The sequence below is a fragment of the Peromyscus californicus genome, unplaced genomic scaffold (genome assembly GCF_007827085.1).
Source record: "Peromyscus californicus insignis strain IS unplaced genomic scaffold, ASM782708v3 Scaffold_13__1_contigs__length_99412109, whole genome shotgun sequence".
Taxonomy (NCBI): domain Eukaryota; kingdom Metazoa; phylum Chordata; class Mammalia; order Rodentia; family Cricetidae; genus Peromyscus; species Peromyscus californicus.
In genome coordinates this window covers 64,502,383-64,529,487 of record NW_026294424.1, presented here as the reverse complement: position 1 = coordinate 64,529,487, position 27,105 = coordinate 64,502,383, and the positions used below count along the sequence as shown (strand labels likewise).

The 27,105-nt window shown below is 35.1% G+C and overlaps 1 protein-coding gene across 1 annotated transcript in view; it reads left to right on the top strand.

Moving 5' to 3' along the window:
• The first annotated feature begins 467 nt into the window (after positions 1-467).
• The window catches only part of Gabrg1 (gamma-aminobutyric acid type A receptor subunit gamma1), a 69,145-nt gene continuing 42,507 nt past the window's right edge, over positions 468-27,105 (top strand). Inside the window, exons 1-2 of the mRNA XM_052735078.1 lie at positions 468-731; positions 26,806-26,954. Coding sequence (XP_052591038.1) covers positions 628-731; positions 26,806-26,954 — 253 coding nt within the window. The 5' untranslated portion in view covers positions 468-627. The remainder of the gene's footprint in view (positions 732-26,805; positions 26,955-27,105) is intronic.

Here is a 27,105-nt window from a genome sequence, read left to right as displayed (position 1 = left end):
CGGAATCAAAATTAATTAACGGTAATTAATCAAAAATAACAGGATTCTCACAAGCCCAAAGAAAGTCTATGAGGCTCTGTCCACATAGGGACAGTTCCCTGGGCTCTCTCTTTGAAGACAATTTAAAAAAAAATAAAATTAAACAAATAAATAAATAATTCCTAGCTCAGGAGAGGAAAGAGGTAATGACCAGATATTACGGGTGGGCAGCGGAGAAACAGCGTTTCCCTGAGAGCCCAACTACCAAGGCCACGCCAATGTTTCTCAGGGGCTGGGAGGGAGAAGAGGTTTATTTTTCTTTTATTAAAAAAAAAAAGATAGAAAGCAAGAAAAGAAAAGGAAATAAAAGCAGAGCCCTTTTCCCCACTGGGCTTGATTTCTAGTATGGGAAACCCCGCCTTTCTGGAGCACTGATTGGTCCAACTCTTCTTGAGATAATTTATGCCTGCGTCCACCCTGCCTGATTGGTTCCCCAGCTCAGTTCAGCTGGGAGACGCATCCTACCTGGTTAGGAGGTGTACTGTCTTTCCACACTCGCTTGTACTCACTGGGCTGCTGCTGAGGCTTGAGGCAAACTCTGGGCTTAGGGACTCAGCTAAGCAGAGGAGAGACCATAAAAGCGACCTGATGGGTTCTCGCCAAACCTTCCTCTTCTCTCCATCCCTCCTGTGGAGTCAAACTAGAGGAGTGAGGTTGATGTTCCTGTTACTAACCCTGCATTTGGGAAACTGGTGAGTAAATTCATGGACTTGAAACTATCTCCTTTATTTTACTTTTTTTCAAAAATCTTTCTAAGTAATTTGCCTTTCTCCCGGAAACGCGTAATGTTTGCCATCACTGTATTTTCTGATCTGTCTGTTTACTTGGAGACAGCATGGAATTAGCCTATTTCTGAAGCATGGAGCTTAGTTCACTTGTTTTTGAGTTCTATGGGATTATAAACAAATAGAGACTCCATCTCCCCAAAGGGAACTAGGAGTAGAAATGACTTGTCCACTGTGTTTGGAAGTGAATGCTGTTGATGAACTTTCTGAGTGATTCTGCATTTTAAAGTTATTTCAGAAACTTCTGTTTCATAGCATGATGTATATGATGCTACTTGTGTATAAGCCAATCTTGTGATTTTTTTCCTCTCATTCACTTTGGGGTAATTTTCTTGATTAAGTCAATCTTTCATACGCTATATTTGACCACATATCTATCAGCTATGAAATACATATATGTATATGGATACATATATAGGCATCAGAAATAGCTTTGTATTTTATTAGAATCAACTTTCAAAGTCCTCATTGTAATTGGTTACCTATTAATTAAAATGCATAATCCTATGAATGTCTTAGCTGCATTTTTGTGTGATATGACCAAGCACAACTCTCCAGCCTGACAGGAACAAGCCTGGACTGTAAACTATTTCAAAAACTTTGAAGTCATGCTGATAGTGAAAGAAAATGCTCACACTTGGACTCGGAGAAGACAGAGTGTGAAAGAAGTTGTCATGTTTGGTTTAAGACATAGATACTTTAAAAGTTTTTTATATACTATACGTGTATCACATCACTTGTTTTATATACATTTACATTCAAAGTTAAGGTATTTTATGCTTTAGTACTGCTTAGAACTGTGGTAAGGCCAAATTACTCTGAAGATAATTTTTGTATATAGGTTTTTTTCTCATTACCAGTAGATAGAACATCTGTGAATACTCAGAATGTAGCCACTGTATAAGAGCATAATTAATATTGGCCTTTCTAGATTAAATTTTGATATTTGGTATGTTTATATTTCATTTGGGTATTACAGTGTTATTTGTCTTTTTGCCTTAGGATTTTAAATGTTCTCTATGTACAGACAATGTAATGAATGATTCACTCTATATACCGCTCTGTAATGGTTTATGTCCTTGAATATATCACATTTTACAGAAGATATTTAAGTAGAACAGGTACCTTTATACAATTACAAAAGTAAAGTCAGATTGGCCCAGTGGTTTTCTGGAGTAACAATCTGCATGCTCTTTTTGTCTTTATAGCTGCACATTTCTATTTCAATCATGTAGGGACACTGTCTCACAAAGAGCATATTGTCTATCCTAATAGATGTTTCATTTGGAATAGATTTACATTACCTTCAGTGTAGCTGGCTCCCAAACTCTCATCAATCTGATAAGGGGTAAAGAGCTCTGTGGTGCAGTGGGCAGGACACTCACTGGGTGCATGCTCTTACCTGCCATAGCTCTTTAAACTCACCAGATACAGTAGTTCCATCTGCAAAATGAATTGTAGCAGTAGCCCATTCTGACTGCTTCAAATGTTCAAATTCAATACATCTGAGATTTGAAATGAAATATGCAGTGGTTTATGGGTCTCTTTACAGGTCTGAGCAGTGAAGAGGAAAATTCTAATGTGACTACCATCTTTTTTTACTGTATGTATGAAAGAGTGAAAATAAGTTACAAGGTTCAAATTTATAAATAATTTCTTTTATCTTTATTATATAGGTAAATAGGATTTATTTGTCAGATGAACAAACACATACTGAAGCAAATCTAAATATTGCTACTGTACTATGGTCTGAGTGTTTTGGTTATGAGATTTTATGATTTCATTTCAGAAAGCAGACAAATTTGTGATGAATTTTATATTCTTTCACTATAGATTTGGAGAATATTGCCATCAATAGTTATAAACTATGTATGATCATAAATATTACTCTTTTTCCCCTTGTTGATTTGAGGTTTCTCTTCAGAACAAGTCACTGACAAATTCTGTCTGAAGGAATTTCAATGTCATACTAGTTTCTAAAATACACATTCAATGTCATCTATTTGGAGATTTACTAAGTTGGATTCTATTACTTTTTATATAAAATCAATGGGGAGATCTTGTTTCCTCATTAGTTTGCATGAAGAGCAAAGGGAGACAGTGTATTGACTTTCCACATTGCTGAATTATGAAAACGGATCCTCCTGTTATATCTAAAAGCTCTAGTCATGGATCCTGTGCTTCATTTTCCAGGAGAGTCTGTGGCATCCTGACAACTTGGTTTATATTTCATCAGCTTGATTTCACTTTTTGTAATCTTAAAACAAATGAATATGTAATAAAGTTTAGAAAGAGTTGGAAAAGTGTCTTGAGATTTTAGCTGTTCTAAAAAGTAACTCATAATAACCTTTGTCTGAGAAGTTACGTGTTTATAAAGCCAAGGAAATATAACACATTTAAAATTTTTCCATTGATTAAAAGAAAATATGATCTTAACATTCAATTTTCCACATTAATCAATTCAAAAGCACTTTTAAAATGCATTATTTCAGGTCATTTCATAAATACATTTTTGGGTGTTTTTCTTTGTGTTTCTAGCTTTTAAGTTTATTTTTGTAGTAAAAGCCAATGTAAATACTACATAGTTACTTATTCAAAGGACCCAGAGATAAACTGATTTTGAGATGATTATCATCATCATAATTAATGAAAATTCCCAATAGAGAATCTTTTAGATTATCCAAACACAGAATACAGTCCAGTTGCTTTCCATTCCATAGACTGAAATACTTGTTGACTGAGCAACAAAGGAAATGCTTCATACTGCATTCAAGTTTCATAGATATTTTGTATCTATACACATGTGATCAAATTTGTTTAGGAATGTAAGAATGAAAGTATAGCCCCAAAGAAATACAGGCAAGGTATGATAGAAAACTGAATAAAGGCTGCTGGGGTCCTGGGAAAATGAAGGCCATAAGTGGTAAGTGACTTCCTAGATGAGAGAGAATGAGTGGGAACAAGTTACATGAAAGATTTCAGGTGAACAATTTTACTTGGGAGGTATCAAATGAGAATTCTGGTCTTCATCATCCACTTGCAATTTTACTTTCAACTGTGTGACTTTTTCCTGAGTGATTTCAGGAAAATTTTTGGAGCACAGAGAACTCATTTCCCCAAGTTACTTCAAGAACATTAAAACTATTTTGGAAGAGGACCTATCATATTATAATTTGAGAAGAGGGACATAGTAAGAAATGTTCTATAGAATCATCATAATTCTAATATTGTTTATCTTTGTTAAAGTGGCTTGAAATACAGTAGAATTGAATATTGAATCATTAGATATTATTAAGCATCAATTAGGTTTTGATGAGATCATCCATTTACTTATTCAAACATATTTATTGAGTACCAATTGGGCATAAACAGTTAAATATGGCAGGTTTACTCTACCAAATAAGGTAAACACAAGCTTTATCCAAATGGAGCATGTTTCTTTGCTTGGTTCTATATGTGGGGAATTAAAGAAAAATATCTTTCGTATATTTCTTCACTTAAGGGTTAGACCTTGTAAAATTTCCCCCACCTATGTTGAGTTATTAAAGGGATTTTATTATTTAAGTTTTGTTTAGGCAAGTATATTGTTGAGATTTCATGGGTACTGCTTCCCTGTCATGTCTGGCACAAGATGTCATGATCCCTTGGCATGTACAATCTTTCCACCTCCTCTTCTTCAGTTTTCTCTTAGCCTTAAGTGTATGGTTGCATTTTGGATGAGTTAATTGACAATGGGTACTCCATGATCTCTGCATTTGGACCAGTTGTTGATCTTTGCAATTATCTGTATTTGTTGGAAAAACAAGCTTTTTGATGAGAGATTAGAGCTACTCATATCTCTGAGTATAAGAACAAGTGTTGAGAATACAGTTAACAATTATATTGGTTTAGGGAAAAGGTGGTAGGAAATGTTCCTCTGGGGTTTATGATGTCTCTAGTCATGGGTAGTTAACTAGGTTGCAGAATCAGTCATTAATTCCCTCCTGTTGAGTAGGCCTTAAGTATCATTAGACAGCTGTTGGTTACCCTCCAATTAGATATTTCATTATAATACCATTGGTGGTTTCTCATCAGTTGGTAATTGTTGTGGTTAACTGGCTTTATAATGGGTAGGAATAGCAATTGTTTTTCTCTTTTGGCAGGTTAACAGCATTTTCTGATAATACAGGAGCTAGCACTCAGAGAAGCTTTCAGAACACTCTCAGCTTGGTTGCTCCAAGTCCTCTGATTGAACTGTGTGTTCTCTTGAGCAATAGGGTCTTACCTTTGAATTCTGGGAGGCAGCCAAGAGCAATGGTAATACCCTTTATTGTTCTGAGAGTCTATTTGACCCACTTGACCAACAACTCAACAGGCAGTATCTCGTGACTGATATTGGGGGTTTTGTTAGATAGTCTGTGGCTACTGGGGTGAACATTATAACCCCATAATAAGTAGCATTATACCTCCATAATGTTTGTCTTTCTGGGTCTGGTTTACTTCACTCAGGATAATTTTTCTAGTTCCATCCATCTGCCTGCAAATTTCATGATACTATATATATTTTAACTACCAACTAACATTCCATTGTATAAATGTACCACAGTTTTGTTATCTATGCTTCAGTTGAGAGACATGTAGGTTGTTTCCAGGTACTGGTTGTTACAAATAAAGCTGCTACAAACATGTTTGAGCAAGTGTCCTTGTGGTAGGACAGAGAATCCTTTGGGAATAGCTGGGACTTGAGATAGATTGATTCTCAATTTTCTGAGAAACTGCCATATTGATTTCCAAAGTACCTGTATAAGTTTGCACTTCCACCAGCAATGGAGGAGTGTTCCCCTTGCTCCACTTCCTCACCAGCATGAGCTATCACTTATGGTTTCGATCTTAGCCATTCTGAAAGGTATAAGATGGAATCTCAGAGTAGTTTTGATTTGCATTTCTCTGATTGCTAAGGATGTTGAGCATTTCTTTAAATGTTTCTCAGTCATTTGAGATTCCTCTGTTGAGAATCTTCTGTTTAGATCTGTACCACATTTTTAAATTGGACTATTTGGTTTGATGTGTCTAGTTTCTTAAGTTCTTTATATATTTTGGATATTAACCCCTCTGTCAGATGTGGAATTGTGAATTTTTCCCCATTCTGTAGGCTGCTGTTTTGTCCCATTGATGAGGTCCTTCATGTTACAGAAGATTTTCAGTTTCATGAGGTCTTATTTATTAATTGTTGATCTTAGCGTCATGTTATTGGTATTCTCTTCAGGAAGTTAAGTCAGTGAAAATTAGTTTCTCCAGGAAAGATTTCCATTAGCTTATCTAAGCTGACTGCTCATCTACTGTACATAAGAGCAACACTAAATAAATTCAGTGCGATATGTGTATATGTTGTAAGGTTTATGACCTCTCTAATTATGAAAAGCCTAGCCATATACTTATGATAAAAAATCAAACATGAAAGAGACTAAACTTTGGATACTGCTATTTGCCTCATTTAAAAAAAAAGAAATAGAAAGGCACAGATACTTTTAGAACATATTAAGGGTTGTCTTTCTCTTAAGTGCTGAATTCAAGATAGAAACACATGTGTGTTCTCTGACCGGAACCTGCATTCTTTTTTTTTTCTTGGTTTTTAGAGAAGACAGGGTTTCTCTGTGTAGTTTTGGTGCCTGTCCTGGATCTCACTCTGTAGCCCAGGCTGGCCTTGAACTCATAGAGCTCCACCTGGCTCTGCCTCCTGAGTGCTGGGATTAAAGGCATGCACCACCACCACCTGGCATAGAACCTACATTGTTAATACCAAACATTTCCTATGACAGATGCATTGTAAGTCAAATCAATGGGTGTGGTTCTGGATGGAAGGGAGCTGGAGAGGGAAGGAAGAAACAATGGAAGTGCTATGTAATGGAGAAGAGGAGAGAAGGGGAGAGAAGTAGGAAAGACAGAACAGAAGAGAGAGGAATGGAAACCTATGGCAGTGTGGTTGTGGGTTCATTGATGCAGGCAAAGTAAGTAGAAAATCTTGTATGGACCTATCACATAGTTCACTGACTGTCTTATGCAGTGCTGGGTTCATTGTTTAGGGAAAACACTTGACAATCTGGAGTACTCGATCATTAAAAATCAACCACAGAGTAAAGATTAAAAGCAAGAACTTACAGTTTAGGTAGAATTTGTTTTAAGGAATGGTTACTTATTTTTCAAGGTCCTATAGAAAAATCAAGGTGAAACTTATTATGTATGGGTTTACCACACACTACGACCAATAATGAAAGTCACAGGAAGCCACAGTTTCTCTACAAAGAGATAAAGGATGGCTCATCACTAGACCTATTCAAGCAGAAGCTTGTTAGAGTGTTCCTGTACTCAGTGGGAGGCTGATGAGATTTATGGGTTTTATCTATTTTTAAGCAGTATCCAATTTTCTCAGTACTAAAATAGTTTGGCCAATTGAATTCTAATGCTTTAACAAATAGCCGTAGCTATTAATCCAGTCAATGAATACTTCTTACCCATTATTCATCCAACAACTATTTACTCAGTACTCACCATGTGTTAACCAGCATTTTGGAACCTGGTGCTAAAGTGGTAAGCAAGAAAAAACCTTTGGCCTCTTGTGTTAGTAAGGCATAAAAAGGTCACAGATATGACACATATGCTGGATACACAGAGATATGATGTTGTATTACTATCGAACCCGAGTTCTCTTGCTCTGTATATTGGTGGCTTGTTAATATAAACAAGCAAATGCAATAGCATTCTGTAAATTGTCTTCCATATGCTCAATGAGGTGAAGTGTTAATGGTAAAGACTCTGCTGTCAATGCAAATCTGAGCAAAGACAATATTCTATGAGCTGTGAATTCAGGCCAGAGTATAGAATGATAGCTTGTGTGTGAGGTGTGATACTAGAACATTTGGTAGCTTGGGGAAACTTTATTTTGATCATCTCGTGTAGCATTAAGTAGCAGCAGCATTTCTGTAAAGGTTCCTTAATTTCCTATCACAATGAAGTTCTGAATTATAGGAACCATTTTCTCTCAGAGACAATGTAGTATACGATTTGACATTTCTCTTTATGTTTTAACAGGTGAATAGCAATGTTGAGAGACTGTACCAAGCCACAGGGAAATGAAAACACACTTGAGATCCTGGACTCTAACTTGTAACTGTTGGGGTAGATTAGAAAAATCAATGCTTAAAATAAGTTATGTTTAATATTTACATGTTACTATTGGTGTGATCAAGTTTTGGAAATAGCTTTAGACCTGTTAGAATGAAGGTTTCTGGCCACTAGTTCATCACTGTGTGGACTTCTGAGTTGATCTCTTATGGTTGTGCAATATGTGAATTGTTTAAAGCATGGATGCGTCTGCTCCTTAGTCATCCTAGATGCATGTACTCACCAGAACACTCATCTAAGACATGTAATTCAGTGTCTTCAACAAGGAGTACGTTTTTCACAAAGACGCCATATTGACTAGATTGAATCTGATCTCACTGAGACAACTGCCTTCTATAAAGTAGTTTGTTATTTGTGCAAGTGATTTATGAACAAATGCTCATTTCCAGGATTTGCTTAGGAGCAATTCTTTCTAACAGCCTCATACTGTCACAATTAGCATTGAGGAGAAAGAATGATTGCTTGTTGCTGCTACACTCATTTGTATCCCTTGCCTTCTGAAGGGAGTGTTACAAGAGGAGCTTATGCTAATGAATATCGTACTCTTATTTTAGACCCCAGGACAAGAAAACGGTATGAGCCTCTTATTTGGATGTACTCATGCTTCATTCTTTCACTTTTAAGATATTTCAAAGTGTTCTATAATTGAATAAGAACCAACATGATGCCTTTACTTTACACAATTCTTGCAGACTTAAAGCATGTATCTGATGCATAAGGCATCAAAGATTTAGAAAATGTGAATTTCTCAAAGGATTGTGTCACATAACAATCTAATTTATGTCCTGTCAGGCTCCATGGATATAAAGTGAAATGGTGACTTCGCTGCTCATTTTAATATAATTTATACACAGTGGCCATTTAAAAAATATGCTGTACTGAAGATTATTCTAGCTTTCTCCTCCTCAAAAAAAACAACATAATACTTACATGAAAGTATTTACAAAATGCATTTATAATGTTTGGGTATTTACCGTATCCTGGAAGACTTTTCATAAGACACTTAATTGCTTTGCTTTTAGTGGCTTAGGAAGTAGCCCAGCAGTTAGGCAGGCAGAGAGTTTTCAGAAGACAAAAGTTCAATTCCTAGAATTCACATTGGGTGGCTGGCAACTGTAGCTCCATCTCTAATCCAGTGTATACATTACCCTGTTTTGTCCTCCATAGGTATCTGTGATTGTGTGTAAACCCCCACTTCCACATATACAGAGTTAAAAATAATCTCTCTTTTAAAGGACAAAGTTAACCTAGAAAATAAATAAAATATAGACAAAAATCAAAATGTTAGTAAGATATGTGTTTATTAGCAATTTTTGTAACTACAGTATGGATCAATAAAGAAGATACAGATTTCAAAATTAGTATCTGAAATATGAAGAAAAGTATTTTTATCATTTTCTCTTTTTATCATCTTCATATATATATATATTTATCATCTTCATATATATATATGTCTGTCATCATGATTTTTTTAAACTCTACTCTGCTATTATTCTGTCTCTTTCTCATTAGTGAAAAAGTTTTCAATGTTATAGCTCTAATCTGATTAAATAAACTACATTGCAGAAGTTTAGGAATTGTCTGAAATCTTTTTGAAAACAGCAGTGACCTCACCCCTATAGGAGAAGTTATGGGCAGCTGACAGATGCTGAGAGAAGGAGATTCACTCTCCCTGGCTGCCGGTAGGAAGCTTAAGCCCCGTTGGACAGACCATATCCATGTGCAAAAGAATAGCACTAATAGGACTTAAAAGTTGTGAAAAATAAAAACAAAATATAAAAAGAGGACATGAAACTGGGAAGGATATGGAATGGGCACTATGGGAAGTAGGAATGAGGTAGCATGTGTAGTTATTATCAAAATACATTTAAATGTGTGAGATTTCCAAACAAGAAATATAAAATAATCCAAGATAAACAACAGCAATTAAACATACAGTATAAAAAATGACATATTTATAGATCAATGCGTTTAATATACAGTTTTTTTAATGGTTTAGTATTTTATATTACAGATGAACTCTGGTTTATTATGATATTCTTTAGCAGACTTTTAGTTTTTTTAAATATGATTGTTGTGTATATATGTGCATATACTAATAATATACATGAATTTTACTTCAATATGTTAATCAATATTTCCAAATTACTTCACACAGTGAGACTCATATTCTACTATTGGTTGTAAAATGCCATTTATCCATCTTCTCATTGGTAATGGACCATTTGATAGTTTGCCAGTGTTATGCTTAAAAGTTTTGTTAAAATTTTTTTGTCTTCTTTTTTAAAATTTATTTATTTTAAAAAAACGTTTTTTTTTCATTTTACATACCAATCCAGATTGCCCCTCCCTTTCTGGCCCCCCCACCTCACCCCATCACAACCCGCATCCAGTTCTCAGAGAGGGTAAGGCCTCCCTTGGGGAGTCAACAAACTCTGGCATACTAAGTTGAGGCAGGACCAAGCCCCTGTCCCCTGTGTCAAGGCTGAGAAAGGTATCCCACCCTAGGGAATGTGTTCCAAAAAGCCATTTCATGCACCCAGGATAAGTCCTGGTCCCACTGCCAGGGGCTCCCTAAACAGATCTAGCCACACAGCTGTCACCCACATTTAGAGGGCCTAGTTCAATCCCATGCATGTTCCCCAGTGACAAGCCAGTGTCCATGAGCTCCTACCAGTTTGGGTCAGCTGTCTCTGTAGTTTTCCCCTTCAGGATCTTGATCTCACTTGCTCCTGTGATCCCTCCTTCCTCTCTTCAACTGAAGTCTAGGAACTCAGCCCAGTGCTTAGTTGTGGATCACTGCATCTGCTTCCTTCAGTTACTGGATATAGGGCCTATGGTGACAATTAGGGTAGTCACTAATCTGAATCTAAGGGAAAGTATGTTCTGGTACCCTCTCCATTATTGCTAAGAGTCTTAGCTAATGTCATCCTTGTGAATTTTTTAATGTATTATTGATTACTATCAATGAATGTTAACATAATTCCACTTTTGAATTGCCTTTCACCCTTTTGAATTCTCATATACCTATTGTGATATATATTACTTTCTTGTCCTAGTGTTGTCTAAACTGAATGTTGTCATGTATCTCTTCTAATTTTTCTCTCATTGAATTTTAACTTTTTTCCTATTGTCTTTTCTATATTTTCTTTAATAGTTGGCAGTTTACTTCTTTTTGGAATTAAATGTATCTGCATTTTCTTTTATAAATCTGATTTTTATTTATTAGAACTTAATCACAATTTGAACATAATTTGCTAGATATTCATTATTTTATTTCTAAATGAACTAGTCATTTTTTTTGATTCACCAAATGTCCATATCCTTGAATCTGATTCATTGACTTATTGTGGTTTTGCTGAGTTAAGAATTTTTAGAAATTTATTTTTAATATTTTTAATATTTGAGAATTTAGTGCATGCATAGGATGGTGGTTTGAATAAGACATGTCCCCATAGGCTCCAATTTTGAACATTGTCCCCATTTGGTGCCACTGTTTGGGGAGATTTAGGAGGTATGTCCTTGTTGTATGTAGTAAGTCAATGGAGCACTCATTAAGATTAAAAGCCTGGAACTATTTCTAGTTCAATCTCCCTGCTTCCTGCTTGTGTTTGAGATTTTGAGGACTCTGCTTCCTTTTTCTATTTTCATGGCTGATATTTGCTGCAATGCCTTCTGCAATGATAGACTCTCATCCTTCAGGAACTGAAAGCCAAAACGAACCCTTTCACACACTGTGTCGGTCATCGTGTCTTATCACAGCAGTAGAAAGGCAATAAATACACATACAGTATGTTTGCTAAAGCTCACCCTCCACTCTTTATGTTACAAATCACACCTCATCTTCCACCTCTACTCCCTTCTAACCTTACGTGTTCTGGATTTCTCTTTTCTCCACATGTCCACTCAGCATTGGCAGTTAGTACATGCACAGTTGTAGGAACATCTCCCTGAACATGAGTATCCCTTCTAGGGGATGAATCCTTAAAGAAAATGGACTCTTTCTCCTAGCAGTCTTCACTAGCCAAAGGATCCTCAGTTGAGAGTAGAGCCTTTGCCATTTTCATGAGAAATATTAGAACAAGTCTACATTTCCTTCTTGAAATCTACCACTTGAGCAATCTATTCATTGGAATATTTCTAATGTTTATGAATGAAGAAGGAAAAATTAAAACTAATTACTTTTTAAAAAAATCATAAGGAAACACACTACGATAGGAAATTAATAAAATTCATACACACAAACACAAAGAGCTTAAAGGAGTTACCTTATTATTGGATAACAAAGCTCTTACTGTACAGAAGAGGCTAACAGTCTGGTATCAGGAATGGGTTACTATTTTTTGGAGTTGTTAACAAGTGAAGTCCCATAGTCCCCCTTATATTACAGATTAGTGCCAATGCTCTTAGTCACCCTTTAGAAATTTCTGGTAAGACCTTATTACTGACAATAGCATACACTTGAGTCATAGAACAAAGAGAAATCAAACTGGAACTCACCTGAAACATTCATACATACTGGCTAGCTTTCATAGTGCTAGGAAGACCAATGCATACTGCCAGAGTATAAAAATTATCACCAGTCTTACCAATCTATAAAAATGACTTGTATTGTGAGAAATGTTTATTGGTATAATAGTATCACAACCGTCAAGGGACTAGACACCCATCACTTTATGATTTAACACTCACTCCATCAGATGAAAAGCATACCAAGTACTATTGTTGGGTAGACAGATATATGACTACCCAGGTCATAGGAACTATGGCAGAACAATCTGCTATTATTCTGCTATATGGACAGGTTATTAAGACAAAAACTGGTGACTTATTAAGCCCATAGATTAGTGCATCTCTGAAGTATTATTGGAGAAGAAAATTTTGCATTAGATGGTGATTAACACAGAGATTCAACTGGACAAAATGCAGAGAATGAAAGAGTGTTGAATGTTCAGTCATAAATAGGACATCTGTATCACATTCTTTCCTAAATGCTCAAGAAACATTGTGGAAGAAGGTGCAGAAAGATTACAAATGCTGGAGTGGGTGGTTGATTCAGATACAATGAGGCATTTGCACGTAAGAGCTCTAATTGTCGTGACAACATGCACAAGATGAATTTTGACAAAACCCAGCATTGAAAGGGGAAGATGAGCTTGAAATCTCACTCCTAATGAGGAGCTATTGGCAACTGATAGCTGCTAGAAGAGGGGAAGTCAGCTTTTTTACAAGTGTGGGCTCTGGGAGGTAGACTGTACTCCAGTGGATGGTCATACGTCCAAAAGAATGTGAGTAGTACAATTTGTACTTGAAGTGGCAAGTGGGAAGGAGACACAGAGTTATGTATGTAAGGAAGGAAATGAATCTCTGTGGAACTGGGAGAGGGTGTTGAATATGACCATTGGTTAAAATTATCAAAGATCTAATAAAAATGAAAATAAAATAAAGATTATTTGGCTTTTCATGAGCCAAATCACAGGTGGGGTCTATAGAGGAGATACAAATGTATGTATTCAACAAATTTTGCTCAAATATTTATGTGTAATCTGTCACCTTAATTGTTATTTTGGAGTTGTTATTCAGTAAGTGGAAAAAGTAATATACATATACATATAATGTATATGTGATATATATATATATATATATATACACGCATATATATCAGCATAAACATGCATCAATTATTTTCTTTGCCTCAAGGTTTTGATATAATTTAAATATAAATTAAGTATTTAATTAATTATGTGTGAAATTTAGAACAAGCATATAGCTTTAAAATAAGAAAAATTACCCTAGTCATGGAGGTATGGAATTTATAGGCCAGATTAAAATTTCACAGAAAATGATCAAATATGTTACAAACAATATAAATAGCTTGAGTGTTTTGTGTAATGAATACATTTTTGAGGAGAAAGAAGTTTGATATGGGAGACTAGATTGTGGAGTCTGCAGGGGGTGTTCCAAGTGATATTGAAAACTATTATACCAGGATCCAGGACTCTGAAAATGGAGAATATATATATTCTGTGTCCTGTGTTTTTACAGCATTTCAGTGGTGTTGTGTTGATCATTAAGTACACAGATACAAGGATAGAGATATGTAGGAAAATTTCTTCAAAATCTTGGACTTCTTGGTAAATTGTGTCTTGAAATTAGAAATATGAATTTGGATAAATTCTTCAAATCTTTTATAAACTTATTTATATTAACTTATAAAAAATATGCTATGGGGGGACCTTATGTAGGGCACATAACATTCAGTCATGGAGCAAATAATACTTGAGAGCCTATTTTGTGCCACATAGTATTGTAGATAATGAGGTTGCATCAGAAAACAAGAGAAGCAAACCCCAAAAGTCAGGGTTGTGTTTAAGAATCCATGTTCAGAAACTGGAAGAGAGCTTAGGTTTTAAGATTGTCTTGAAGACACGAATTCCTTTCATTTTAAACAACTTTTAAGATCCTGAGGGGAAGAACTGATCCACATGTAGCTACTACTTGCTGAATGTATACCTGCACAGCAGTAAGAAAATATGGACTGAAATATGTTGGTCTGCAGTTACAAAGCCAGATTCTACAACTGCTCCTCAGAGATTTACTGTAATAAATAAGATTACCCAACAAATCATGGCGCATTTGAAAAATAGTATCTTAAAATTTTTGGATTTACTCTGAGTCTACAATTACTTTTTTTGAGTAAAACCATCTACAAGAAAACTTTAGACACCTAATAATTGTTGAGCATAAAATATTGACTATGCCCAGATTAGTTAAGTTGAGCAAAGTAGAACTAAATCTGTTAAAATTAGCTTAAGATTATATATATATATATATATATATATATATATATATATATATATATGAAAATATGAACTCACTTTGTTTTTCTACCTAAATGTTTCCACAGTAGTAAAAGATTCTGAGTAATTATTTATTCCAGACTTATCATCTTTGTCTACATAAAATCTTAAATATTTCCAATTGACAATGGAATAAAGAGCCTTTCCAACAGTACTTTTGACAAACATTTATACGTTCAATGAATGCTCAGAATGTGCTAGGAAATCCATTCTTTAGTTTCCCCTGTGTTTTTGGAATCGTGTCTTTTTTGCTCCTTTCCTATCAATAAATATAAGAAGGATCACATATCTTTTTTTCCCTTAATTTTGTTTGTCAATGTATTTTGAACTATATAATTATTCTCATCCTAAAACAAAACTGCATACAAGCAAATGAAACAAGCCATGATCTCTGTAGAAGAGGAGATGCATTCATTATAAGAGACAGAGCTGGTGACCCCAAGAAAACAGTATCTTCTCGACACAAAAAGTTTGATGTGCATACAAATTCACAAGGGCTGTAGCATGCACAAGACTTGTACAAATTTAGTCAAGTCAGACAAAAATCCCAGCATGGAGAAGAGGAAGTAGGCACTAAGTTCCACTCCAACCAAGAAGCTATTGCAATTGACAGATTCTTGGGGGAGAAAAATCAGTTTTCTTCAGTGTGTTCCTTTGGGTATATCAGCACACTCCAGGACTGGCCTCATGTTGGTGAACTATTTACCAACACAAAATGAACTATATGATCTCTGTGTGTATGTGTCTGTGTGTCTGTGTGTTGTGTGTGTGCATGAGGGTTGTTGTCATATTTGGTATTTTTGTTCTTTTGGTTTTTGTTGTTGTGTTTTTGAGAGAAAGAGTGAGCAAGAATGAAGTTGGGTGAGCTTGGACAAAAGCAGCATTTGGAAGGACTTGGCATAGGGGCAAAAGTATAATATATCCAAATATATTTTATGTAATAAATGAAAGAAAGCATTAGCCATTTGGCAAGTGACAACAAGCTGCTATAGAATTTTAAGGAAAAAAAAAATTCCGGCCAATTCCTTGTTTAAATTTGATCTTTTGCAGGATCTGTTTAATTTTAACAATTACATACAAATTCACTTATATGTACTTTCCTAAACCTGGCAGTGTATGTGTCTGGGAGGAATGTTGTGATATTGATCAAATCCGGATATATTACTTACATGAATTATGACAATGCTAACTTATTTAACACGGGTGATCAAGATCCAAGACTAGATAATTCAGGGACCTGGAGTAAACCCAAATATTGTTTAAAAATAAAACAAGTAATAAAATTACTCCTAATAACATTCTACTATACTCTCTTGATGGCTTTGCTCAGCCATCATCAGAGAAGATTCCTCCTGCAGCAGATAGGAATAAATACAGAGACCCATAGCCACACATTATGTAGAAAATGAGAGACCTTGAAACACTCAGTCTTTAAATAGAGGTCTCCATCAAATCCCTCCCATTAGGGCTCAGAGAAACTTGCAGAAGAAGAGGTCAAAAAGGTGTAAGAGCCACAGAGATTGAGGACACCAAGGAAACAAGGCCCTCTGAATCAACAGTGTCAAAGCTCTTAAGAACTCACCTGCATGGGACCAAACTAGGCCCTCTGAATGTGGGTGACAGTTGTGTGGCTTGTTCTGTTTGTGGGGGTCCCTGGCAGTGGGACCAGGACTTGTCCCAGGTGCACGAACTGGCTTTTGGAGCCCATTCCCTATGGTGAGATACCTTCCTCAGCCTTGATGCAGAGGGGAGGGGCTAGGCCCTGCCTCAACTTGGTGTGCCAGATTTTGTTGACTACCCAAGGGAGGCCTTACCCTATCTGAGAGTGGGTGGGGGAGTGGGATGTGAGGAAGTTGAGGACGGCAAGAGAAGGGGAGGGAAGGGAAACTGGGGTTGTTATGTAAAATGAAAAAAAATAATTAATATAAAAGAATTCACAGAGACTAAGCTGTGGTGATATTTTATTTGTGCACCCCAATAAAGCTTATTTGAAGATCAGAGGAAAAAGCCAGCCACTATATTAAACATAGAAGTCAGGCAGTGGTAGCACATGCCTTTAATCCTAGCATTCAGAAGGCAGAGATTCATTCGGATCTCTATGAGTTCAAGGCCACACTGGGAACAGAGCGAGGAGTGGTGGTACACAGTTTATTCCCAGCACTAGTTAACTATAGAGGACTGGAGGTCTGTATAGACAGACAAGAAATAATAGAGTTGACCAGAAAGAGGAAGTGATGTAGCCAGGCAGAAAAAGGAAGTGGAATGGCAGGACACAGAAAGGCATATAGGCGTGGGTATACAGGAAGTGTCTTTCTTTGGCTGAAGCTTTCTAGCAGTGAGAACATGTCTGACTTCCCTGATCTCTCAGTTTTTACCTTAAAATCTGGCTCCAGGTTTTTATTAATAAGGCTGTTTAGCAATTCGTCTTACCCAAGTCAACATGCTCAAGGTCTGCTCAGAACTGTACCAGGTCCTCTTCGTATATTGTTATAGCTGCCAATTTAGTGGTTCTATGGGATTCCTGAGTGTACAAATGAGTGGGTCTGTGATTCTTATGCCTTCTCTTGGACTCTTTTCCTTCTGTTTGTTTTGTCCAATTCCAATGTGTTAAGTTTTGCCTTCATCTTTTATATTATATTATACTATTATCCGTGAAAAAATCTTGTTTTCTAATTGGAGACAGAAAGAGCATGGATCTGAATGGTAAGGGAGGTGGGGTATTAGAGGAGGAGAAACAGTTTTCAATAAAACGGTAAAAAGGAATGTACATAACTACAAAAATTAAAAACAAAACAATAAGATTAACAATGTTTACTTTAAAAAATTCCTACAAGAAAATAATTACGTCCTTTTTCCAGCTACTCTCCACACGACTTATGCATGCAGACAGCAAAGTTAGGCAGCTATGGGGCTCTTCATAGTACAGCACCTGTCCTGCTTCAGAAAAGACAGCTGTGTGTGTGACGGCTCTTATCCTTTGCTGCTCTTTCAGCCTCACTGAATTGACTTTCATTTCATTTCATTTGTTTTATGCAAGTCAGCATCAAAAAGGACCCACATCTTCTGCCAGTACATCTATTTGAGTCTTCATGGAGAGTTTACCCCCTGATGACAGAAGGGACCACCTTCTAGATCCCCAGATGTGTGCAGCCCCTTTGCTTACTGCATTGTTCCCGTTTTAGAAGTCTCCTTGCTGGTCAACAGTGGTGCTTGGGAAACTCTATCCCACCTCATGACTTCTGTTTGATTTCTGAGAAACACAGAGTACCATACCACTTTACCCTTTCAGAATGCAGTGTTTGTCCAGTGTCTAAAGATTTTCAAATATATAAACTATAAAATATAGGAACACTCTGAATCAAAAACTTTTAATGACTTGTTTAAGCTTCACAATTTCATTAAAAGATTAATACTAATACAGACTTTAAACCTTCTGTCCTCTAAGAGGTTTCCTCTGGTATTATTTTATTCACCCTTATATGCTCATCACTCAGAAAGATGCTAAGTTCATAATTAATACCCAATAGTTATTGTAAATAATATATCATCATTTGTTAAAGTAGCATTAAAATTGAAGATAGACTATGATTTACAGAAGGTCAGTTGTCTAACAAATTTGTCCAAATAAATAGGTGCCATATATTCAGCGTTATTCTACTTTACTTGTGTATTATTATCAGTAACCTATTTTCCTAGCATTCAAGGGAATTATGTAGTATTTCATATCCATTATATTTACAAAATGAATTATGTGATTATATCTATCAATATATTATGTCATCAAGTGATAAATATGTATATAGTAAAATGCAATAGCTATAACATTATTAAATTTGCTACATCATCCTGGCAATAAAGAGAGAGTAAATCAAATGGTTTTACCTTACCCCTTAAGTGGTTGTTGAGTTCATACATAGTTGAAAATTGTATTAGTATCTATGGTGTTATAATTACAAAAAGAGTTTTAAAATTCCTAAAAGATGAAGTAACAATCTCATCCTCCTATCTCACATATGATTGCTGGGCCTATAGACTTATACAACTCTGTCTTTATTTGAAATCAGGCCCTCACACTTGCATAACAAACATTTTACCCACTGATTATCCCCAACTCTGCAAGCTGACAATCTAACATCTACAGGACCTTTGGAGAAATAATTTGTGTCTTATATTTACTTATCATTTAAATTAAATTAAGAAGTCTCAACTTGAATTTATTTACTGAAGGTTTTATAAAAATAGTAAAATATGGGAAAAAACTTTATTTTGATACTCACCTTTCCTTGAAAGGGTATTTAATCACAATTTCTTTCTCAGCTCAGTAAACCAACACTAATGATTATACCAAATATTCTAGTTTGTTTTATTTATTAACATTAACAGTATTTAAGATTCAAAAATTAATCTAATTAAATGTACAGAATGATGGTAAAATGAGATCAAAACTTGTATTCACAATACCTAAGTATACTATTTCCTTTGAAAATGTTTAATGGTGACAACTCAGGTTATTTGTCCAAGTATACTTATCCTGCATCATTTAATGTCTATTACTAATTCTTATTTCTGGAAAGCCAAGTTAGTATAATCTCAAAAAATAATAGTAATGAAAATGTAAATTACCAAATTTGATATTTTAATAAACTTAATAGTAGTAGGAGGAGGAGGAATTTTTCTTGTGATGATGTAGTAATCAGTTAATTAGTCTCAAAGTGTTGAAGTGTGGGTAACAGTTAGAAAATGTGTATTATATGTATTACCCAGAGATTTTCTTCCATATATACTCAATGCAATAGGCAGTAATGAACCCATCTTTTCCCAGAAAATATATAGGGAATATCTATATGAAATTTATGGCCCTGTCACTTAAAATTATAACCTTCTTTCAAACCATGGGAAGCAGGCAGATCAATAGGCTTTCAGAGTTTAAGGAAATTCCTTAGGCAATTCATTAAACTGATCTGGATTACACCCTGTTTCCTTGTAGATTAATGGGAGAGGTTCCCTCGTGTGTCAGAATCAGAACACATTGCCCTTTTTATGTGAACTATCTATAGAGTTACTCTATAATTCATCATCTAAACTAGGTCATTCTGCAAGTGAGAGGGAGTTGTTTAAAATTATTCCAGGGAAACAGGTCTACAATAGTCCCATCCTGAGAAAACTTAAGAATATTCATCTTGGGGAATGTGGGGATATGGGGTGACTTGGGAGAGAGGGCTGGGGGGCGGGAGGAGGGAGGAGGTGGGATCTGTGGGTGGTATGTGGAGTGAGTAGAAAATTTCTTAATAAAGAAAAATGAGAAAAAAAATATTCATCTTATGCATGAAAATTGATCTGCGGTAGTTTCTTGATTTGTTTTAGGCACATGTATGTTACCAGAGTGATAAACATGGCCCCTTTCCTGGCTGTGTGGTGAGGTTCACTTGTCCTTACTTAAATTATCTCTTAAATACCAGGTAAAAGCACTTATTTTATGAAAAAATAAGTAATATAGCATCAAAGTATTTTCATGTGCAATAATGTGTCATCAGAGAACTTTGTGTAGTGCATTACAGTAAGAGCTCATAAGACATGATACATATGACTCAAAAACTTTTTTGAGTGATTAGTTATAAAGAACTGTAGAAGCAGAAGCTTCAGTGTGTAATACAGATGCCAAAATGAGAGAAGACATGTTTGAGATATTTGAGAGAAAGATGTGGGAAAAGTTAATGGGAGGAGGGGCCATTAGAAGATAGAAGTTTTGAGAGGGAAGAGGAAGTTTAGACTAAATGTCTCAAGAATACATCGCTCTTCTAAGAAAGGCCTAGTTACCAGAATGCCTTAGAGGAGGGAGGCATCAGGCAGGAGTGGATTCACTGTTATTCCTTCATAGTTCCGTTATTGCCTGAAAGCAGCTGCTGACAGCGAGGATCTGTATAATCTTAGGGCTGATCCCTGGTGCCAGCAGCTGGATGGGCTGAAGAGCAATGTTCCCAAGCAAGTGAGCTAGCAGCACATTTCAGGACTGTCATGACAATTTTGTTGACAAAATAATGTTCTGTCTCTCCCCATAAAAGGCTCCATCTAATTATTTATGTTTTTATGATTACAAATTCAATTCAGAACAGTTTTTGCTATAGATGAAGCAGCAGTTCACTTTCAGGCTATGATGTCTACTATATTAGCTCCTTTTTGTGCATAAATATTACAAATTATATACTTGAAAACTGTATACTACTACTAAATAAAAAAAGCTTCAATATTATTATTTGTGTAGAATATAAAGTATACACGTTATCTATTTTCTTGCTAAACATTTAGAATCATTTTTCATATTAATAATGATAGAGACAAACTGCTTGCTCTTATTTTTCATATGATATTGTGATCATATCATATTTTATAGACTTGGTTAAGTAATCCTGTGTAGGAGACTTTTATTTCCCACCTGCCAGTTCCCAAATAACCGACATGGAGATTTAATATTAATTATAAATTCTGGGCTGATTGCTCAGGCTTATTACTAGCTAACTCTTAGATTTTTTAATTAATCCTTATTTCTTATCTACCCCTCTGCCACATGGCGGTACCTTCCTTCAACATGGCAAATTCATCTCTCAAAACTCCTCAGACTCTGTCCTTCTTCCTAACATTCTCTTTGCCCCATAAATCCTGCCTAGCTATTGGACAATCAACTTTTTATTAACAAGGAGAGCAACACATTATTCACAATGTATAAAAGGATGATTCCACAGCAACCCTGGAGATTGAATCCCAGAGCTTATGCATGCTAGACAAGTACTTGAGCTCTCAACTGCTTTGCTAAATTCCTAGGTTTTTTTTCAGATTACCTATAAACATTAATTTATTAAATATGTACAATCTATTGTGTGCATATTGTACTATTTGCTAAACCATATTCACATTGTTTAAAATATATGTTGTTTCTTAATTCAAGAAACACTTTTGTGTTTGACGTTTCTCAATCTCATTTGTTTGAACAGATCTGCCCTCCTCTAGGAAATCTTCACTAGATCAGGAATGTCACATTATTTGTTTTTGCATTTTCAGAACTTCACACATTTTAAATGTATGGTAATTTCTCCAGAAATGAATGAAAATTCTGTGTTGGAGACCGAGTTCCTTAGAAAGACTTTTTTACGGAGAAGGCATAATTCATTGATAGTCACACTTTCAGAAGTGTGATCCCTTGAGGTTATTATTTTACCTTATGGGAGCCAAAGGATGATGTATGCATTAGGAAGCTTTATAGACTTATGTAATCTAACAAGCTTCCTAATTACATATCATATATGTTGTACTCTTTCAAAGTAGCAAACCCATATCCCTCCATCTGGGTTATGCAGTAAAGATAAATCAGATGATTCAGGGAAACTTCATAAGGAAGATGTTTTCAGCTTATATGAATCTTTAGAAAAGAAAAAAACCTATTTTTATTCTTTGACCAGTGATGTTGTGTAAAACAAGTCCATCCTTATTTATGAAATGGAGATGATATAAATGCGTTTTCCCCCAAAATTAATGCAGACTAGATGACATAGTATGTGGAAGGAACCACCACAAAATACTTTGTAGGCACAGTTCCTTAAAATCATTAGTATTTGCTATGCACAATTGCTGATAATAACAATGAAACTATCAGTCATTATAGTATACAATTAGGAAAAATACATAATCAAGACAGAAAGACTCATTGAGGTTACAGCTGTATCAATTTAAATTTCTTATAGATGTCTTTGGCAATGAATCCAGAAACACTTTTAGTATTAGTAAAGAAAAATTAGTAATGAATATTTAATTCTTGTAAATGCATAGGTGTCCCAAATTATCAATTTTACACTAATCTCCTATCTGTTTGTAATATCTGCATATCCAGTAGAGTGTGACAATTATGTGTCAAAACTGGTATTTTTAATTATCCAAATAAAACCAATGTGATAATAAAATATACAACAAATGTTCTGAAACTTATTTGGATAGCTTGAAGGAAGATGTAAAGAAATTATCACTAATGAAATTCCTTTCTATGATGAGATAAAATCAGGAAAGATAGTTCTGTAATGTTACCAAGGTCAGTTTTCTGTGCTGCCTGGGGAATCACTGTGCTCACTGTGAATGTGTGGTTTTTTTCTTTATCAAAATGTTGCTACCATACAAACTACAGTGGAAATACTTTAGTTTATTGAGAAATTTGACTACAATCATGTTTCAACAGAAGGTTGGGTGCTTATATATTCATACTTCTGTACAGGAGAGATTGAGAGATGAAAGGAAGTCTAAAATATAGCTTATTAACAATACCTCAGTCAATATAAAATGGTATAATAATATTCCAGGATGGCTCACCAGCCTGGATTCTAAGAATTTCAGTGCTTTTGTGTCTTAGTTTACTTAAATATGTACTTATTTACTTTAGAGAAAACAATGAGAAATATTGAAGGAAATAATATAGGGTTCTGCTGCACAAATCTTAATTGGTCTTATAATATAAAACCTGGAGCCAGATATAAGGGTGAAAGCTGAAAAATCAGAGAAGCAGAGCAAGCCACAGCCACCACCTCTTGCCTCATCAACTCTTCAGCCAGAAAGTGTGAATTTCTGTCTCTTCCTGCTCTATATTCCTTTCTCTGCCCAGGAATATCACTTCCTGTTTCAATTTTCCTAGTGCTGGGATTAACGGTGTGTGATCCCAAGTGCTGGAATTAAAGATGTGTGCCATTACTGCCTGGCTCTGTTTTGTTTTTAGATTGGATTAATCTCATGTAGCCCAGTGTGGCCTTGAGCTCACAGAAATCCAGATGAATCTCTGCCTCTGCCTCCCGAATGCTAGGATTAAATGTGTATGTAACCACTGCCTGACCTCTATGGCTAATTCTGTGGCTAGCTCTGTCATCTGATCTTCAGGCAAGCTTTATTTCCTAGGTTATAAACAATATTATCACCACAGGGTTCTATGAGCAGAATTACTAAATACTTAAAAAACAATTCAAAAAATGAAATACTTAGTGAAATTCTAGTAACTGCATATGTATGGTAATTTATCATTTGTGATAACCATTGCATTCTTTGAAGTGTAGTGGAAAGCCTTCATCTTCATTTAAAAATTTCCCACAGTTAAATCAGTATTTCATTGTCTTTACTGAGCAGTGCGAGTGTCAGAATCTCAGAACCACCGATATTTCATGGGTCAAATTGACTAATTCCTCAGGGGATTTTCCCAGGCTATAATGTAATAGAATACAGATAATGTGGCAGAAGCATGACACTGTGGCCTGGCAATGACCTTGCGACTCTACAGAGCATATTTCTTGAGGTTTTACAGAAAGTGCATCCTATTTATTTTAATTTCATCATCATTTAAAAGAGATAAAATGGAAGGGCAAAGAGCTTACTCAGGCTGCCTGCTTATTTGATGGGACATTGGTGAGGGGAACTGATGAAAGTTTAGGCAAGTCAGTCCAAGGGAAGAGTAATTAGTGCATGTCCATTTGTTTCCTAAAATAGGGAATGAAAGTCAAATATACTTTCCTATACATAAAATAGGAAAAATATAATGTTAAAGTATTGTGGTAACAAACTAGTCTGAATAATCTGTGGCTTATAGACCTAGGCTATTTTGCCACTATAGTTCAGGTGTGGCTTGTCCATTTCACCCTCGTTCTTAGACTGAACAGATGGAGTGGGCTTAAGTGTAAATAGTCATCTAGCATTGCACATTTGTGTGATATTAAACTTTCTGCTTGGCAGTGATGAATGATTTATTGTTCAGAACCATTTAAAGGGTCAAATATGACTTTAAGAGGCCAAGATTTGTGTAATACTCTTGCAGAATGGATAGTCAAATCAGAAGCTAGTGGGCTGATAAGTATTTCTGGATAGAGAAGAACAAACAGACATTGAAAAGGAAAAGAAAAAACTCATTATATGCTCAAAATATCAGAATCACTGAGGAAATGGCCTAAGAAATAAAATTCTCTAAAACTAAGCTTTGACTTATTATATTAACATTGCATTATTCAGCTTTATGTACTGTGAAAAACAATTGATACAATGTAAGTGGAGAATTTCTCATTTTAGTCCATGATTTTGGAAGTTTCATCCCATCATTGTTGGTCCCATTATGTTGGGTAGGTAAAGCCACATGTCAGAAAGGTAAAGGCAAGACCGGACAACTTGCTTACCTCCTGGAAGTCTGGAAGAAAGAAGATCAGAAGGCAAAGAGAATGATGTACCTACACACTTTTTAAAAGCCTATTCCAATTACCGAACTTTGCATCATTAGAACTCATCTTTAAAGATCATAGTAACTTTCTGTGTTTCCACAGACTGAAGACCACAATTTTATTCATGAGTCATCAGACAACACTCAATACACAATCTATAAACCCACACATTTAATATACCAGAAAAGGGTGTACATTTTCTAACATTTCATGGTGATAGGAATAAATGCAAAATAATAGTGTATAATCATTTAAATATACTAAAATGAAGTTGATGTAATTTAGGATAGTTAATTTCCTTGAGTTTGTCAATATTAAGCTTAGATTTTAGACCTTTTTCACTGAATAACTAAAGACAATAAAGAGGGTCTGTCATCAAGTCTAGAAAGATTTTCATCGAGTAAGAATGGAATGATTGTGTAGCTTGGTCTGTTTGTAATTTCCTAGCAGCAAAATCAGGACTGGCACTTAGCTGGCTTACATCACTAGCCTTGATGTAGGGGGAGGAACTCAATCTTGCCTCAACTTTGTTCAAACTCATGGGAGGCCTGCCCATTTCTAAATGGAGATTGAAGAGGAGTGGATGGAGAGGGGAGTATATGGGAGTCAGAGGGAGGGAACTGGAAGAGAGGAGAGAAGGGAAATTGTCGTCCCTATGTAAAATAAAAAAAGTTAATATATATATATATATATATATATATATATATTCTAAAAAACGAATGTGATTAAGTTTTTGTGATAAAGAAACTACTATCTATTTGTAATATATCTAAATATCTATAACTCTGTCTGTATCTGTCTTCAATATCTCTACAATTATTTGGTAATAAACTGAATCCACATGCTTATTATGGATGTAGCTGTGTTTCTATGTATAGATGTAAGCAAATGCACATATAGGTACAGTATAACATGAAGAAAAGAGAAGAAGAAAGGTAAGGAGATGAGTAGGGACTGAATGTAGGTAATGGGCATGAGTTAGGAGAAAATATATAAAGCTAATTGTCAAGTTCTAATTCTGTCTTTGAGTTTTTGGTTTTTATTTTGGTGGTGGATAAATGCCTAAAATATATATGTTACTGAAAGTATAAAATTTAATGTGAAGCTACCCAGCTTCTGCTCTGAATGATGGTTCAAACTGTATAGAAGTTCACTGAGTTGTAGTGACTTTAAATCTGTTTGAACTTAGTGTGTGATGTTTTTATTTATTTGCAAAATTTTATAATACACTTTATAAAATTAAAAAGTAGCAATAAGAATCAATAAACATTTTTTAAAAGAACATAAGCTGGGGTAGGAAATATTAAAATATTGTTGTAGTTGTGTTTCGAGTTTTATGGGTAAAGAGATTTATGTTTATCTGTTTCCTATGGCATTCAGTTTCTCACTTAGAAACTAAATTCTTAATATTTAGAGCTCAAGGTTCATTGTGTTCCTTAAAATTATATTAAGAAGGCAAGTGTCCCTGTCTTGATCTGATAATCAGAAAATCTTTTTTGAGACGTTTTCAATATTTGTTTTAGCATGTATATTATTTTTTAAATTTTTAATGTGTTTCTTATTTTAATACTACCTTATTAATTAATACAATTTAAAGTAATATATATATATATTTTTTTTCTCTGCGATCATACTACCATATGTTAGAATAATTTTGAAATAACTTACATATTTAAATGCATAGGTTTTGATGAAACTTTTATTACACAACGTTCTCTTTGAATCATCTAGCGTTGATAAAGCAGACGATGAAGATGATGAAGATTTAACTATGAATAAAACATGGGTCTTGGCACCAAAAATTCATGAAGGAGACATCACACAAATTCTCAACTCATTACTTCAAGGTTATGATAACAAACTTCGTCCAGACATAGGAGGTGAGTCTGATGTATCCATCTGGGATTTTGATGACCTCACTGGTGCTATTTTAGTCATCTTCTCCTATCCAATGCATTCTACAGATTGTTATGGTTGAGGATGGTTAACTGCAGTGGTCAATGTCTTTGAGGAGTTCACAGTCTGAGAAGA